The 18,755-nt window shown below is 38.7% G+C and overlaps 1 protein-coding gene across 4 annotated transcripts in view; it reads left to right on the top strand.

Annotated features, from left to right (window-relative positions):
* Positions 1-18,755, top strand: part of EPC1 (enhancer of polycomb homolog 1) — a 1,950,735-nt gene that overhangs the window by 308,755 nt on the left and 1,623,225 nt on the right. The window contains exon 1 of one of the 4 annotated variants that reach the window (XM_044066706.1): positions 16,153-16,260. The exons of the other annotated variants lie outside the window; for them this stretch is intronic. Coding sequence (XP_043922641.1) covers positions 16,252-16,260 — 9 coding nt within the window. The 5' untranslated portion in view covers positions 16,153-16,251. Of the gene's footprint in view, positions 1-16,152; positions 16,261-18,755 lie in introns of those variants that run through there. 4 annotated transcript variants of the gene reach the window in all.

Here is an 18,755-nt window from a genome sequence, read left to right as displayed (position 1 = left end):
CCTCCTGGACAACAGCAGTCATTACTGAATACAATCCTGGATATTAACTAGAGTGTCTATGGTATTACATTGGAATGAAACTGCTAAGCTTGATATGATCTCCGGGTTGATAGCCTAGTAACTTCCCAAGATCCTGTGTGTTAAGTTTACTTGGACCATTAGCAGGCACAACCAGGGTGTACCTTTAACAGCACTGCATTTGGTGCCATTACTATGAGCTGCTGCTGACTTCATTTTGTCCAGGTCAGTTGTGGGGAGTATCGTTTGTATTGCGTTTATTTGCTTTAGTGGTTGACATGCCCACAGAGGTAGAAAGCTTTCTAAAATTATATTGGCAAAGTTGGCTGTTTGACTGTGTTCAGTTTTAAGCCTCATCTTCATTTGTGGGTTCTTATCCCACTTTCAACTGTACCTACCTTTATTGTTTTTTTCAAGTGTGCAGCTCATAATGCTATTTGTGCAGTAGCTGTTTGGTCTGATCTTGATGACTTTGCAAGGCACTATAATCTGGATATGATGTCTACAGTATCAATCTTTGAACCATTTTTGAGGGGTGTGGTACGTAATGTGGACGGCCTCATCCTGCATGTACTGAGGATAAATATGGCAGATTTGAAAGATCTAGCACAAGGAGGTCTGTCCATCAGCAGCAGGGCTGACGCTGCAGGCCTCGAGTCAGATTAGCATCTGAAACGTTCCCAGTTTTAGTCACATCCCTTACTATCCACAGAACACTGCAAGCCATCTTCCTCACCTGCTCACTTGCATCATGTGTCACATCATAGAAACAGTCCCAGGTTATGGTTTTGGTAAAAGGTTTAGTGTGTGTGGGGGGGGACAGTTGTGTCTTTGTTACAGATTGCCTTTGGTCATTGACTCATTTATTTTTTTTCTGTCAGCCTCTTTGTTAGGACAGTATACTTTATTTTGTTTGCTTATTTCCAACATTTGTATTTTTCTTTTCACATTGTCTGTCTTGACCTTGCCATTTTCATCACAAGGCCCTTAGTTTTTCTTAATTGCTGTGCTGCTGTTTTATTTCCCTTTTCGTTTAAGTTTGGGGATTAGTGGTTCAGTGTTTGCTTTCTTTTTATGTACCTAGTTTGACTGTGTTCTGTTAGACAGTAGGGCTTTCAAGAAATTAAAGCATGATCATGAAATTCCACCCCAAGTTAAGCATATCTTGCGTGTTTTGTGTAGGTGAAGAGCACTTTAGTGCTCTTGCTGATGTTCGTGAATCATCTGTGCCTATGATTAAAGGGCAGGAAATAAAAGCTGCAGTAATTTTAAAAATATGCTTGTCTGCTCTTAATGCAGTCCTCTTCTTCAGGGTTAACTTCATTGGCATCTGGGAATCTAGATGGTCTTTTTAAAGATGACTAGATCCAAACAATGTATTGTGTAAGTAAATTTAATGTCTTACAAATCTGTAAGTATAGGTGCACAAGACTGAGAAAGGTAATGAAACAAAATAAAAGGTTGATGTAACTTTCAAACCTGAAAAGGTCTGAGCTTTATTTTCAGGTCCTAGTGCTTACAAACTCGAAGTAGAAGAACATTTGGCCTCATATTTTGTGGTATTTCATATTTTGTATTAACTTTTCCCCAAGAACTCTCCAATTGGGCTTGTAAGAATACTTAATGTTTTTTTTCCCCATATTCAGAAGACTGCAGAATTTTCACTTTTTCTGGATCATTTTATGTTAGATATTTCCATAGCCTTTCTGTTCTTATAAATAAAATTGACTGATCAGCAAAAATTCTTTACTACTTCTCCTTTGGTACTTTGGCATATTTTTCTGCCAGCACAACCTTGTTCTTCTTATGTGCATAAATTCAGATGCCAGCCCCAGTAAAGCTGTTTGAACTAGCAGCTGTGTTCTTGATAACAACCAGCATAAAAAAAATCAGTGAAGAAGTCAAGTGCTTTGCTACTGATGCTGTTGACGTAGGGAGTTTTTGGTCTCTGTGTCAGCCTGTTTCTACATTGATATTTTTCAAGTCTTTAGCTGACATGGGGGATTGGCTTTTTGGCCTTTAGGTTTGTGACTTTCAAAGTCTGTCCCATAGTCAGCTGTCCCTGTTCCAGTTTTGGGTTTCAGGCTGCCAGAGTTAGTCCAACCACAAAGCATTTAGTGTTGTCTTGACAAACTTCAGCATTTGCCAGCTAGAGCTGGTGCCACCGGTCTTTGTGCAATGTTGAAGTCAGTGTTGAGACAGTATAGACTGTTTAACATTTACTGCCATTGTCACCTGTTCCAGCTATGTCTTCAGGCTGAGCAGTATACATTTGTCTGACCCTTTAGTGGTTCAGAGTTTGCATGAACAGGACATGTGTTTGTGGAGAGCTTTGCAGTATCAGCGTTGAATATCTGATTCGCTGCACCTTCCCTCCTTGCTCTCAAAAATGTTACCTCTGGCACCTGTTACGAAAAGTGGAATGTGGGAACTTGCATTCACTCCAATTATGTATGACATGGAGCTGTGGATTGCCTACCATCTCCTTTGATGGCTCCAAGTTGGGGGACTTCTTGATAGAATGAGCAGTTTTGATGGCCAGAATTGCATGGAAGACTCATGTTGCACTGGTCTTACAGAGACTGGACAATATTCTCTCCTTTTCAAAAAACTGAACCTATCTAGACAAGACACTAATTTTCACACATTTTGGAAGGAGCATCAACACATTTTGCCTGTTTCCTTGTCTGTGGTAAATAATGCATTTCATGTACAACAGATTCCAGTTTAAAGCAAGCTGATGAGATGAACTTGTCACTTTTTGCCTGAGCTGAAACCCAGACTGCAGTTTCAGATGCCCCTGTAGATGCTCCATCTGTGGAACTACAAGCTGACACTGGTAACTGATGGTACAGTTGCAAGCACCAGCATAGCTCTTTACCATCACTCCTGACTTGAGTTTCACAAACTTTAACCAAGGTTACTTTTTTTAATCTCCCATTTGAGGTTTGCCCCCCCCCCTTTTTTTTTTTCCTCTCTGTCAACAAATAATTTGATGACAGCTTCCAGACTCAGTAGTGAACCTCCTTAGTGATGCAGCAGAACTTGTGAGAGTTTTGGTTTCCAGGTGGACAGCAGCAGATGGCTCGGACTTCTTGAAAGAGCCAACATGGGCATTCAGAATTAGAGACCAGGAACAGTCAGCAACAGAGTGGGTATTGTGGCCCTTTTGCACAAGGTGAGCACTTTAATCTCTGAGAATCTTCCTTGTTATGCTGCTTTCGAGGCAGTCTAATCTCGACTGTTACATTTGAATGTGTGGGTGCCCATCATGTAGGTTTAAGTACATAAGGATAGTAGTGTCCTGAGGCTATGTCAGTCCATCTAGGAGAGGTCTTGTTCTTCAGATGACCCCCTAAAAGAAGAGTCTGGATGCTTTATTACAGAACTGAGTTATGCATGTGCCATCATACGTTAAGAATATAGAGTTTATTTTTAAAGAACTTGCATGGTTGTTTGAAAACAGGGTTATTCTATTGGTCATTATAGAGGAGTCTAGTCTGTACAGTTTTTTTGCTAAATGTGTGCAAGGGTTAAAGGCAGTTTTCTATTTTACAAGGTAGTTTCTGTAGTTAGTTATTGGAAGCTTTGTCTGTCAAATAACTTGATTTTACGTTTTTTTTTTTTTTTTTTTGTTCTCTAACTTTGGCTTGAGTCATGCAGACTTATTTATGGGCTTGTCTGAAGAGAAATATTTAGTGAGTCGTGTTAATGTAATACTGTACAAATATGTAGTTATTTGAACAAAGGTTCATGCATTTGCATTTTTTAACTGACTCAGAATAACTTTTTTGCTGTTTCTTTCACTTATAACTTGTATGTGTTGAGTTTTTGGAAATTTTACTGTAGTTTTACAAACAGGAAATACTGTGGTTTTATTGCTGTAAGCTGCCATAGTGTGTGCCATTTGTAACTGGTAGATGTCTGGCTGGTCATGCTGGAAGGGAATGTTTTATGCTATTCTACACATTACCCAAGGCATATTTTCTCCCTTTGTCATGTGTCCCACCCAGTGAGAAGACTGCAGGAAGAAGAGTGATGTTAAACCTCATAAACTAGAGAGCCATCCAAAAAGTTCCACCAGTTCAGAGAAACGGTCTGGTTATTATTTGGGTTCTTATTTTAGTTTCCCTAGAGGACAACAGACCAGCACTTGGCCTAAGAGGCCTAAACAGATTTAACATCAAAGGCCCTTTTTGGAAGGTCGCAGCAAAATGTATTCTTTACTTGTTTGTCAGGAGAAGACTGGATGCAGGTTTTGATCACCAAGACACTTGACCTGCACAGAAAGATTGTCAAGGCATCAAGGAAGTTCCTAAGCTTGTGGTTATGAACCACCCATCATCAGTTCTAGACAATTCCATTCATGGGATTATGGGTAATTTGCATTTTGAGATTTAAACTCCTGGCGTTGAGTAGCATAACCCTCAGTTTTTTATTAATTGTGCTGCTTACGGAGGTGGGTTTGACTTTTGAGGCTTGCCTAAAAAAGGCACTATGGGGGCAGCAAGAGCCTTGGCCAGTATTCGAAAGCCTAGGGGTGACAGATGCAAGCCATCTCTTGCGAAGCAATGTGGCTTGTCGAGCATGTCGTCCCAGGCTGACAGACACTGGATCCATTTGAATGACACCAGAAGCGTAGCCAGTTGTTGAAATTGATCTTTTTTCTTTATACTGAGGTATCATTCGTAGTGAGGGCAGGATGCTACTCGGGGTCAGGGTCATGCCAGCCTGGGCTACATGATCAGAGAGCTCTTCCATGTCTAATTTAATGTAGTCCAGGGAGGTACGTCTCAGGTCATTCACACCAACATGAACAATGACAGAGTCATATTTGTACTTGTTCTGGAGTGACCTGAGTGTTTGTGTTATGTGGCGGATTCTGACTCCTGACAGGCAGCTAACAGTAACCTTCTGCTTGTCCAGCCTAGTGAGTGGGACGTCAGTGTGCCTGACTGTAGAGTCACCTGTTACTAGTGTGTTGGGTATGTTATTTCGCCTTAAGGGCTGCGATTGTGCGGCACATTGATTTTGTGTTTTGTTTGGTTTGTGACGGGAAGTGCAGGTTGTTTGGGTGTCTGCTTTGGAGGTCTCTGATGCTTTTGCAGGTTTTTATTTAGAGCCTCCGAGTATGATTTTGTGTGTGTGTATTTTTTGCCAGTGCTGTTTTAGTAGTTCTGTGTGCGGCTGGAGTTGTGCAAGTATTAACCTTCTCCTCTTGACTGTCTGTTCAAGTCTTTGGTAGAGACAGCTTAGCTTCAAGTTTGGCTATATAATTGCACATCTCGCATATGTTAGTGTTTTGTGGTAGGAGGAGAGGGTTGTCTGTATACATGAGGCAGTTGTAACATTGCCTCAGGATACCCAGATATATCAGCTGGACTGGAGAGTGCACCTGAAGTTGTCCTTTGGTCATGCCTGAAAAATAGGGTGAGCTGTTTAGTCGCTTGGTTGGTGAGAGGTGAATGAGCCTTGCCCTGCTGGGCAATCAGTGTCTGGGTATATTAGTGCTTGCTATTAGGTCTGAGCAAGTGTTGGGCTGTAAGATGTTTTTTGAGTGCTTAGGTTGAGAGACTAGTTTCAAGAGAAAAACTGAAGAGGAGACTTAGTGGAGCCAGGAATAATTTAACCGTAGCTTACCGGCACTGCCCGGTGCGCAAAACCATGCAAGCAAGGTTTTTATAGTAGGGAAATGAAAGAGAGAGAAATTAGCCCAAAATGGCCAATAAACTACTGACTTCTGGGCTGCAACCACTCCTCCAGGGACAGATAGGTTGCTTAAAGCTCCCCTCTCTCACAGGTGAACAGAGAAAATTCCTTCTATCCAAGTAAAGTATGGGCAACTCGGAAACTAGTATCACAGCCCTAAATTCAACACTAGCCTGAAAACTGGACTATACTAGCTTAGGAAAGTGGGAAACAAGGAAATTTTTTTTTTTTTTTTTTTTTTTTGAAAAGATAAGGCAAAAACAGCAAAAAAATACACTTTAAAACGGCTTTAAATGACTTTAGTGTGTAGTCTACAACAATTAAATTATTTAAACAAAAACTTTTTAAAAGTGCATGCAGTCAAATAAGTACAATGTGAAAAAAACAAGCTTTAAAATCACAATAAACACTGCAAAATCTGCATTTAGACGGAAAACAGTTAAGTACAGCAAGAAAGTACAGAAAAACTGTTACCTAATCACTCCAAAGTCTCTCTCCTAAGCTAGAAGGCTTGTATCAGTTCAAGGCTTTCTAGTGCTACCCAGTAGGTTAGTTACAGGAAATATGGGAAACAAGTGCAGAATGTGGTCTTTTAAACCAGGAAGTTGAAAGAGACGGACATACTATCCAAATAGTCAAACTACAATTTCTGGGCCAAGAACCTTTCCTCTCATGGTAGACAGGCTACCTAGTGCTTACTACCCCCATTGATAAGCTAGAAGGCTTTCCTCCAACACAGAAAGGCTTGCAGGGCTCAGAAGCTTACCAACAGTCCTGGATACTGGATACAGCAACTCTGTATTTGGATTAGGCTAGTTACAGGAAAGGTGGGGCACAAGCGCAAGTGCGGCTTTTAAACCAGAACGTTGAAAGAGATGGAAAAAGAACTGCCCAAACGGCCAATAGCTACAGTTTCTGGGCCAGGAACCACTCCTCGTGTGGTAGATATGCTACCTAATGCTTACTACTCCCACTGGTAAGCTAGAAGGCTTCCCTCCAACACAGAAAGGCTTGGAGGGCTCAGAAGCTTACAAAGAGTCCTGGAATACAGCAAATCTGTACCTGGACTAGACTAGTTACAGGAAAGGTGGGGGAACAAGTACAAACGTAGGCTTTTAAGTCGGCAAGTTGAAAGATTGAAAACTACCCAAACAGCCAAATAAACAACAATTTCTGGGCCAAAACTCACTCTTCCTGTAGAGAATAGGCTACCTAGTGCTTACCACTCCCACTGATGAGCTAGAAGGCTTTCCTCAAACACAGAAAGGTTTGGGGCTCAGATGCTTACTAACAGTCCTGGATACAGCAACTCTGTAACAGGATTAGGCTAGTTAAAGTAAAGGCGGGAATCGGGAAATGGGCACAAGTGCGGCTTTCAAACCAGAAAGTTGAAAGAGATGGAAAATAAAACTGCTCAAACAGCCAATAGCTACAATCTGGGCCAGGGACCACTCCTCTTGTGGTAGATAGGCTTACCTGAGGCTTACCTGATGCTTACCACTCCCACTGATAAGCTAGAAGGCATCCCTCCAACACAGAAAGGCTTGGGGGGCTCAGAAGCTTACCAACAGTCCTGGATACAACAAGTCTGTATCTAGGCTTGATTAGTTACAGGAAAGTCAGGAAACAAGCTTCAATTTTTTTTTTTTTTTTTTGTTACAGAAAAGCAGCTAAAACAGCAGTAAATACAATTCAAAGCATGTAGCAACACTAAGGCAAATACAGTTCAAATAAATGCAATTAAATTAAATGACTAAAAAACAAGTGCAGAAGGCAGTAAATTAGAAGGCTTACTAACAAGCAGTCATAAGTGCAGAGTAAGAGCGACTGAACAGATAGCAAACAGAAGAGCAATCGACAGTTACAATAAGAGCAGATGAGTAAGATAGATTTATATGTGTCTGTGTGTGTGTGTGTGTGTGTGTGTGTGTATATATATATATAGTGTGTGTATATATATATATATATATATATATATATATATATAATATAATATAATATAATATAATATAATAAATATATATATATCTACACACACACACAGGGCTTCATCAGAATAAATAAACCACAAGCAGAACTTTTTTTTTTAATGCATCACCTGACAAATGATACGAGTGCCATAAATATCTTAAAAGCAATTGAAAACTTTGTCAAAACTTATTTTTAAGCATTTTAAAGTGTACGCAATATAAAAAGTGTAAAACTTTTTACCTATTTTTACATGTATTGATTCTCTTGTTCTTTCTCATTTTTATTATCTTTGCTGCACAACTGTGTTCATATACATACTTTTTTTAATTCCCTGCTGGTCTTACCAACATAATGACTGGCATGATAAACACTTTGCTCAATAAACCACATAGGTGGCCTTGCATGTAAAAAAAAAAAAAAAAAAAAAAAAAAAAAGAGTAACCTGGACTTCTCTCTCTCTCTCTTTCCCCCCAGTATTAATAAATTTCAAACTTTGACATGTATCTGCACATGGAGTGATCAAGGCTCTTGTGAAATTAAGAAAGCATACAGGCACATGGATTTATGGTTGTGTGAAATGTTTCTGGGGGGGAGGGGTATCATTTCAATCCATATTTATCAATATTAACACGCTTCAGCCCAGTATAGGTAAACTGTCTAGAATTTCCAAAATACACAAAAATGTTGATCAACCTCCCTTGATACCTATAGTTTTTTTTTTCACCTTCTTCGAAGTTAAAGGCAGTTTCAAAATTTATAGACAGAGCGTTATTAAAACCTGTTGAAAGAACACCTTGTTTTATAAAAGATTCAGTTGATTTTTTTTATAGAAAATTAATAAATATTCATGTAGGAGAATTTTGGTTGTTACAGTAGATGTTGAATCCTTGTGTACAGTAATACCACATATGATATAGGGATGGAATGAGTGGCATTTATGTTAAAAGTGCGGAGTACACAGTAAGAGTAGTCAGATTTCTGATGGAGTGTATAGATACTGTTTGAAATAACTTTTCCTTTGAAGGACAGTATTAAAAAAGGTGGCTTAAGCATGCACGAATAGTGGTGTACTGAGAAACTCAATGTACAGCATATTTTGGGATATGAAAATATTTGTTTTTATTAATGACATTTTTTATTAGGTGAGGGAGTGAACAAGGATTAGGTGAAATTTTAAGGTTTAGTAATCAGAAATATAAATCTAAAGATAGCTTTGTAGATGTTGATACATAAGAAAGAGAGTGAGTGAAAGTAAATATGGTCAGTTACCAGAATGCAGCCAGTAACATGATTTTGCACCGTCTGTGTGCACCCCACTTAACTTTGTGAAAGGACAGTTTAGTGAGGTTGAAACTTTTAGCAATAGATGTTGAACAGTTAGATATTTTTTTTTAAGCTTTAGATGTAAGAATTTGAAATGGGGATACCCTGAAAATATAGTAAGGAATGTTAATGGGGAGACATTTAGTTGTAATAAAATACAGTAAAAAAAATATTGGACTATTTGTATACCACAGCACCAATATAAAGAATGTTCTTAAAAATAACTGAAGGATATTATGCACTAGTGAATAAGTAAATAATGTAATATGAAGTGAACTCCTTTTTATTAACAAAAAAGGCAGGAATATTTTAGAACAAGAGAAATTTACCAGTTTTAACAAAAGAGGCACTTGCACTTACAAGTGCCTCAGTTTAAGTGTATGGTTTTCAGGCCTAATGGCAAGCCAGAAGCATTGATTTCTTTAAATAAGGTTCATGTATTTTATTCATTGCCCATTCATCCAATAATTTCTTGAAATATGGTTAAACTACTTCATAAACGTATTTCCAAAGGGATGCTATACCACATAGGTTCATAGGTTCATACTAGGCTATCTGCCCTGGGGCAATTATAAGCCTAGCCCGATTCTGTATGGCTTACGCCACCCCTTGATTTGAGTATACTGTGCCTTTTTAAGGTTTAGTCTACTGTGCCTCTAATAGTGACACGGGAGTAATCCCTGGGACAAACCTACGATCCCCCATCCACCTATCGAGATTCTTCTTGAGTTTCAGTGAGTTGCTCTGCCTCACATGAAATGGAATTCTATTCCAGAGCGAAGGGAGCCTCTGGGTTATGAACCTGCCCCTCCAGGAAGTTCTATTTACTTCTGTGCTGAGGTTAAGTCCCTCGAGCGTGTGGCTGTAAGGGATTTAGATTTACTGAGGTGGAGCATGTCCATTAATTCTGGATTTGACATAGCTTTGTATGTCCGGCATAGATCGCCTCGAAGTAGGCGGTATGCAACTGAGTAGAGCTGGAGTTTTTTTAACCGAGCAGCATATGGCATCTGTTTGAGACCCTTGATCCTCTTGGTGAGATACTTTTGCGGTCTTTCTAATTGCTGCAGGTGTCTGGTAAGGTACATCCCAAAAGGGGCATTGTATTCTATGATGGGCCTGATGAGGGATGAATAAAGGGGCACGATTACCTCTCTTGATCTAGATGTGAAACCCTTCGTGATGAGGTGGGCTATGTAGAAGGTCTTTCTAACCACTTTGGCAATGTGGTTTTCAAAGGCGAGATTGCTATCAACTTGGGTCCCCAGGTCCCTAATAACTTTCTCTGTACTTAATGGGTTTCCGCCTATGTGGTAATTTGTGGGCACATTGTTTTTGCCAAAGGGTATGACTATACATTTTTTGGCATTTAGCTTTAAACCATGGCGCTGGCACCAGTTATCTGTCTCTGTGAGACCTTTTTGAAGGATGTTTGTGTCAGCTGGAGAGTTGATTATGGCGCCCAGTTTGCAGTCATCTGCGAACTTGGTGAGCCATAGTCCTCCCACATTTGCCTGTACCTCAGAAAAGTATATACCGAACAAATTGGTCCCAGGACAGAACCCTGTGGGACGCCACTTGTGACCGGTTTCGAGTCTGACATGGCTCCAGCAACTCTCACTCTGTGGGTTCTGTCTTTGAGCCATTTTGCGACCCATCTTGTGATATAGGGGTTTATATTTAAGCTGGATAGCTTATCTATGATGCCCGAGTGGGGTATTGTGTCAAATGCCTTTGCAAGGTCCAGATAGGCTGTGTGGAATACCTTCCCTTCATCTATGGCTTTGGTGACTGTTTCGAAGAAGTCAACCAGGTTCAAAAGGCAGGATCTGCCCTTAACAAAGCCGAACTGGGTAGGATCTAGTGTCTGTAGGTCCCCAATGTCTGTTTATGAGCTCCATGATGATCCTCTCCATAGCCTTGCAGACTAAGCTAGTCAGGCTTATGGGGCAATAGTTTCCAGGGTCTGTAGAGGCTCCACCTTTGTGGAGTGGGACCACTGTTGCTGTATGCCATTCTGTGGGCACATATCCTGTAGTGAGGCTGAGATTGTATAGCTGTTTTATTTGAGGGATTAGTTCCTCTTGGAGTTCATGTAGGACGCAACCTGGGATGCCATCTGGTCCCATGGAAGCAGTGTTTTTTGCTTTGGAGAGGGCAGCCTTCACCTGAGCATCAGAGATGTTTGGGAGGCAGCCCTCTGCCGGAATAGATACTTACTCTTTTGGGGGGGAGAAGTTTGCACTGAACCTGTCTGCCAGGATATTGGCGATGTCTATGGGTTCAGTGTATTTTTTTTTGTTTAGAATCAACTCGGAACAAGTCTGGGAGTTGCATCCCAGGTTCTTAACATAACTGAAAAAAGCCTTATGATTGTCTTTGGTGTCCTGTGCAATTTTTCTCTCTAAGCTGGCCTTGGAGGATTTTATGAGGGATCGTATTTTTTTGCTAGTACTGATCAGAGATGCCTTCCCTATTAGGGATTTTGCTCTATCATGTAGTAGCTTCCTCCTTCTCTTGTACAGTTTATTTATGGCAGGGGTCCACCAGACTGGACGCCTGCCTTTGGATGATTGGGTCTTGGTTTTGTTTGGGATAGCATGATCCATGCATTCCTGGAGTTGTCCGTAGAATGCGTTTATATAGGATTCTGCAGTTTGGGCCGTAGTTTCCACTGGCCCTGGGGCCTTGAAGGATTCCACTTCGGTTTTGAGAAGTTCGCTTTTGAGAAGTTTTTCACTGTGGTTTTCTGGGCTGGGGGTGGGGTCGGGATGTGGACATCCAGTGAAATTAATTTATGGTCTGATCTTACCAATGAGGGATATACTTCTGGTGTGGAGCATTGAGTCCCCATGTTGGTAATGACCAGGTCTAGTATGTTGTCCCCTCTTGTGGGAGTGGTGACTAGTTGTTCCATAGCATTTGAGTTTATAATTTCCAGGAACCTTTGGGCTAAGGTGCTGGGGCTTGAGTAGTGCTCCCAGTCAATGTTTGGGTAGTTGAAGTCGCCCGATATAATGGTGTTCGGAGAGATCTTCATGTTTTCCAGTGTTTTCAGGAAAGCCGAGTGGGATTCCTGACTTTGAGAGGGTGGTCTGTAGGATGCTATAAACTGAAAAGCAGTCTTGCCCACTGTTAGTTACACATGGATGGTCTCTGATACTTCGTGCAATGCCACTAACTTGGAGGTGTGGATATCCTTGATAAATATGGAAACTCCCCCTCCTTTTGTGGTTCGGTCCGGGCTTTTTGGGGCCGAAAAGCATGATATGAGGTATAGCCTGGTAGTGCTGGGGTGCTCTCTGGAGCCTTGAACCAGGTTTCTGTCACTGCACAGATATCGATGTTCTCCATACTGAGGAGAGCTTAGAGTGCGTGCATCTTGAGGTTAAGACTTCTGGCGTTTAGCAGCATTACCCTTAGTTTCTTGTTCCTTGTGCTGTCTATGGGGGTGGGTTTGACTTTTGAGCCTTGCCTAAAAAAGGCACTGTGGGGGGGACTCCATGTGTATTGTGTGAGTATTTTAGTTTTGATTTACAAAACTAACTTAATTTCAGAGTTGATTCTTGTGCATTAAGGAACTGCCACCATTACAAACTTTAATACCAAACATTGTTTGTATTACAGGATCATGATGGACATTGTAAGCTAATGTCACCTTCCCTCTTAAGCCTCTAATCTATTGAATGCAGCCTTAATTATTTTTCTCACAACTCGTCCTTTAACCAATGCAGTCTTTTTAGTGAAGTGTTGCTGTATATTCTTTAACTTATGTAACTGTCCCTGTGTGTGCAACAAAAAAATATATATTATATTCTAGTAGTAGGTTTTATATATGACTTATAAGCCGTTGTCAGTCAGTCAGCATCCCTGGTCGATGATGATCTTGACGTATAACCCATCATTTCTAAAGTCTTATTGCAGATGTTAGTGACCTGTCTGTCAATTGATAACTTAGTGAGGGTCAAAAGTATCTGTAACTGTTAATTTATGCCCTGATAAATTAAAATGTTCCCAGTGCAGTTTATTACTGAACTATATATAACATTATATTTATCATAACTAAATTTCAAACTCCTCTCTTCTCAGTTCTCTTAACTTACTCTAAGTGTTGAAAAAATATATTTGTCATCTTCATTCTTCATCAAGAAGCCAGTTTTACAGTCATCGGCATATTTCCTTGACCATATTTCCCTGTGTTTAGGTATAGTGGAGTAGCCCATGTTAAAAAGTAATAGGACCTAAAACTAATTAAATTAGCAAGTGTTGATCTTCCTTTAATATAACAGTGTTGTTCAAGATCAATTTTAGAAAGAGAAGTTCCTGTCTTAGTTAAAAACATTTACTTTAAATAAAGGTCAGACTTGCTGGTCTGTAATTCACAGTGTCATTTTTCCTTCCCTTTTTTATGTACAGACGTGTATGATAACTTTCCAGTGATCAGGTGTGTAACCTAGAATTATAAAAGCTGTTGCCTACTGTATGCAGAACAGGAAAGAGTGCATCTTTGACTGTGACAAGTTTAATCACGCTTCCAGTATGTTTCTTTAGTAATACAAAGGCACAATCCTTAAGGTTTAAACAAATCCCCACTGTGTGTACAGATCACAAATATTGCACACTTTGTTATAAATGTATCTGTTATTGGTTTGGTTTTGCATTGTGAATTAATGTATTTATAAAATGCCATTTTTAGTGTTGTCAAATAATTTTACCTATGTTGCCTCTCATCATCTGTTTAATTTTCCTCTTTAGAGAATCTTTCTTGTATTATATATCCTTTTATTTCTTAAACAGCACACTGTCTTTTTTTTTTTTCCTGTCTCAGATATACTGTTTAGTGCCCTGTTCCACCATAATGGTTTGTCTGTCTTTACCCTAATACTTGTATCAGTCTTCCTAGTTGTCAGCAGAAGAAAGCAACATACTTGATAATTGATATCCTTTATCTACTGAGCAGTTGTCAATTTACAATGTCCCCTGAATGGTAGTAATTTACTGTAATTGATTTGTAATAATATCTTAACATATTAAAAACCTTATTTCTGTGAAACTTTAGATAAAAATGTATTAAGTTATGATCAGATGTTGAACGAGGCGTTGTTGCAGTTACATTAGTAGCTATGTCCGGATCATTATTAATTATATAAGTCAGGAGATGGTTAACTCTTGTATTATTGTACAAAAGTTGTACCAACCATCTTAGAAGAACCATGCTAAAAATGCTGATTCAGTATGGTTCTTAAGTAGATAAACTAACCCATGAAACACCAAGGTAATAAATTACCCTTGAAGAACAGTATGTATGTATATATGTGTGTGTGTGTGTGTGTGTGTGTGTGTGTGTGTGTGTATATATATATATATATTTTTTTTTTTTTAATTTTATTCAAAGACAACATGTGCCTATCTATGTCCATACTCTGAGAATAGTAGCTGAATGCAGTTTTAATAACAGAATTACGTCTGCCATCTCTTATCTTAACTATTATATATATTCTAGTGATAATGGTTGATGGTAAATTTCTGACTTCATGAGAGTTTACACCATGATACAAATATTAGTAGTTTTTTATTTATTGTGGCATCTCGAATGGATTTCTAATGCATAAATGCTTCCACTAACAATAATTTTAATAAATTAGATACATTTCTTAGCAGTAATTTTATTTTACAATTATATGTTTTTTGTACAATGACAGTGATTTGTCTTGGAACTGCATACAGTTAGCTTTTGCGTGCAACTATCACTACATATATTTTTTATATATACCTTTTATATATATTTTTTCTATTTAAAATGTTTTTAGACTTTGAATTAGTAGTAACAGGAAATGGCATTTTCATTACTGTGATGTTCTGTCAGTTTAAAATTTTAACAAGAAATGACATTGTTGCTACTGTGATGTTTTGTTATAAATATGAGTGCTTTGTCAGTCTAAATTGTTTAACAGACTGATGAAGACCTAGTTGAAAGCGCTTGCCGAATTTTATATGAATAAACTACCTTGGATATACTCTGTTGAACGCTTGGTTTGTCATTGAAGGTTTCCAAGCTATTGTTCCTCTGAAGTTTTGCTCTTGAATCAGGTACTTTATTTGAATTAACTGTTGACTCCATCTACAAGCAGATAGCTTATTTTTGTATGCACTGACTCGCATACTGGCGTTGAATGACAAGCCTGCATTGCATTTACTTGCTTTCTTTGTTATACGACTTTGGGTATGTCCCGTTGAACGCTTGAGGTGCTGAAGAGTTTTCAAGCCATTGTTCCACGGAAGCCTGATACAGTACTTGGTATACTTTTGCTTTTTACGGTGATACTGACTAACTGGTAACTCTATCTGTACGCAGCTAGCGTATTAGTGTATTTGTGTGTTATACAGACTGCTGTTGATTGATACGCTCTACGCATACTGTGCCACCACGCCTGCATTTCATATATTTATTAACTATTATATATTCCATTTCTGGAATAACTGTGATGTATGAATCCACATAGTTACCTCGCCACAGTTAACTGATCCTCTCATGCACTCATATATTTGTTATAACCATTTGTTTCAAACATCGAAGTAAGTATTCCTTGATTTGGCAATTAAACTTGATGAATTATTGGGTGTTGCAATAATGTTATAGCCCCCTTCAAATGTGTTACCTAAACTTTGTGCACTACAGTAGTGACACCTTAATGGGCTGTCAAATCTATAACACTTGGTTGAGATAAACTTTGTGACTTATCCTCTAAAAAAAGACTTAACATATGTTATTGGAAACAAAAATGTTTCATTTCTTACTAAGTACAGCTTATGCACAGCAAACATTTTGCCCTGATTGTTCCACATGTAGATAGATACATGTTTGAGTGTCTTAATTTTGGTTGTATTGGGAGTGAGAGAATTTATGAAGTCCCCATATATTATTAATTTTTTTGTGCAAGTCCTCCTATGTGGTTTGTGTTTAACATGCAAGCCCTCTACATTGGTAAGACCAGTAGGAATTAAAAAAAAAAAAAAAAAAAAGTCTGTATACGAACATAATTTTGCAGTGAAGTTGATAAAAAGAGAGAATGCTTCGAGGAAGCATTCCGTTGAATGCTTAACATTTTAAAAGTTTGTTTTATGTTGTAGATCGTGTCCCAATTGATATTGATAATGATGGAGAGGAAGAGGTCTAGTATGGAGAGGTTAGATGGTAAATCTTAAATGTACACATCTTTCCTGGACTAAATGCTACAGGTAATTTCAAAGCGATTTTGAAAACGAGCAAGAGAATCATTGTGTGTGTGTGTATATGTATGTGTGTGTGTGTATGTATGTGTGTGTATATATATATATATATATATATATATATATATATATATATATATATATATATATAAAATATATATATATATATAAAAATGGGCAGAACTCTCTCACTTTTTTTTGTATGTTTTGCTAAGGTTTATATTTTAAGTGTTTTAAAGTTTTGGGTCAGTTTAAGATATTTATGGTAGTCGTGGTTTTCAAGTGATAAGTGTTAATGGGTTATTTATTATGATGAAGACTAGTGTGGTTGAAATTTTTTTCCCTTTTATCTCACAGCAAGAGGTTCTCCAATTCGGTCCTCTGCTGGAGTGCCTTCTGTGCGGAGTCTGCATGTCCTCCCTGTGGTCGCATGAGTTTCCTCCGGGTGCTCTGGTTTCCTCCCACATCCCAAAGACATGCTGTAGGTGGATTGGACACTCTCTAAATTGGCCTAGGTGTGAGTGTGTGCCTACTGTGGAAGGTTGGACGCCGGGCTGGCAACTCGACACAGTAAAACTCCACTGCAATCCATGAGCGGACAGGTGATCCGCTATGGTGACTCCCTAACAGGGAAAAGCCGAAAGATGATCGTATGATTTTGGTTTTAACTTTCTCCTTTTTTTTTTTTTTTTAACCAACTTAAAGAAGCATCTATTATCTGATCCCGTGCTCCTGTTTTGTTTGAAGTTCACAAATGTGGTTAATGCTTTGCAGACTCGTATTTATTTGCTAATGTCCATGTTGCTAGTCTTCCTGTTCCTCTCCATCTACCAACTCCAGATTCTGGTTCATTTCCAAGGTACTCCAGTTGTTTTAGTCAACTTTTGTGCTTTTCTTCATCTCTCAGGATTTTCCTTGAACAGTGGAAAAGGTTTCACTGGCAAAGTCTCTCCGTGTACTTTATTATTAGAAGAATGAGAAGCAGAGTCCTCTTGCGCTCAAGGGCTCACTTTTTGTTGGACAAACTTTTTTGTATTTCATTAGCTTGTTCTGCATTAAAAAAAATGACTGATCCTCCAGGAAAAAAAAATATTCTCAAGACAGTTGGATACAGAAGCTTAAATGTCACACCTACTTCTCTGCATTCCCTGATTGCTGAAATACATTTGTTTCTGTTCTGTCTGGTGTATAGTGAATAATCCTTTTCCACAGACAAACTGTCTCCAAGTTTTAATACTTTGGCCTTTTGCGTCAGTTTTGTCAGGATCAGCTTTTTCCTCTGGTAGGTTTTCATCTACTAATACAGATCCTTGCTGTTTTCTCGTGGCCAGATTTGTTCCCTTTCATTTAACAGTTCTGCTGTGGAATACCAGTCCCAATTGCTTATTTGTGTCATTGTAAAATTAATAGTCTCTTCCTTCTAGTTTCTCTGGTACAGGAGATAATCTCAAGACGTTCCCTGATTGTTCTCTAATTCTACCATTTTTTGAAACCTCTATTCTTGAACAGTCTCCTACTTAGTCAGCCTTTTTCTTCTTTTCATCCTCTTTTTGCAGTTTTATCAGTGTATCTGAATATCTGCTTAAAGCTTATTCCATTTTTCCAGCCTTTTGTTATTTGAGTTGATTTACTCCTTCAGTGTTTTGTCTTAATCTGCTGTGACCACATTTGACTTACTTTTTTCCTCTGGATTACTAGAAGCCATGTTTTGCACCAAAGCTGGAGCCTGAAATTTATGCTGGATGGCTGCAGGATTCTTCATTTTTCCTTCACCTTTTCTAGTTGATTTTCTTAAAGGTTGTCTGTTTTCTGACATCCATGCAGTGTACTTAATAGCCAGTAATTGAATCTGCTATAAGTGGCAAGGGTTCCTAGCCCTTGTCTCGGTTTCTTTTTTCACACTGACAGAAAGCTAAAGTTAAGCTGTTGATCAGTGTGCAGCTATCTTGGAAAGTGCCATTTTACTGACACTGTAGTAGACTTGTTTAACCTCAGCCTGTCAACTGCTTATGTTCCTTATGCCTGTAGAACAGCTACAGTGGTCCCAGTCTAAAATGGTAGCTCAGACGCTCTTTGATTTACAGACCAATTAACTTCATCAATCTCGTATGTCAGGTTATGGAATGTATCTTTGGAAATTAAAGACATGAATATTGTTATTCCATAGTCCCTTGACCCTAACAACTTTGGCTTTGTACATGTTATGCCTGCTTAACCTGGTTGACTTATTTGAGGGGAGTTAACTAAAGTACTTGCTAAAGGCTGTTCCAGAGATTTTTGTAAATTTTCATATCGCCTTGTTTTATAACAGCTGTTGTATATTAAAGCATGTAGATTTGCCCACTAATTCAGTTCAGTTAAGGTTTTAAGTTGCAGCAAATTTTTCTATTGGTATTTTATATTGCAGCTTGTGTGGCGTTTGTGGTTACTGATTGGCTGTTAGCGAAGTACTACATGACTTTGTCCATTTAAAATATATTGGTAATTAATATACAGAATTATGA

This window comes from Protopterus annectens, chromosome 3.part1 (assembly GCF_019279795.1).
Source record: "Protopterus annectens isolate FY-2018-M chromosome 3.part1, PAN1.0, whole genome shotgun sequence".
Lineage (NCBI taxonomy): Eukaryota > Metazoa > Chordata > Ceratodontiformes > Protopteridae > Protopterus > Protopterus annectens.
The sequence above is the reverse complement of the archived record's forward strand: the minus strand, read 5'-3'. Positions and strand labels throughout refer to the sequence as shown.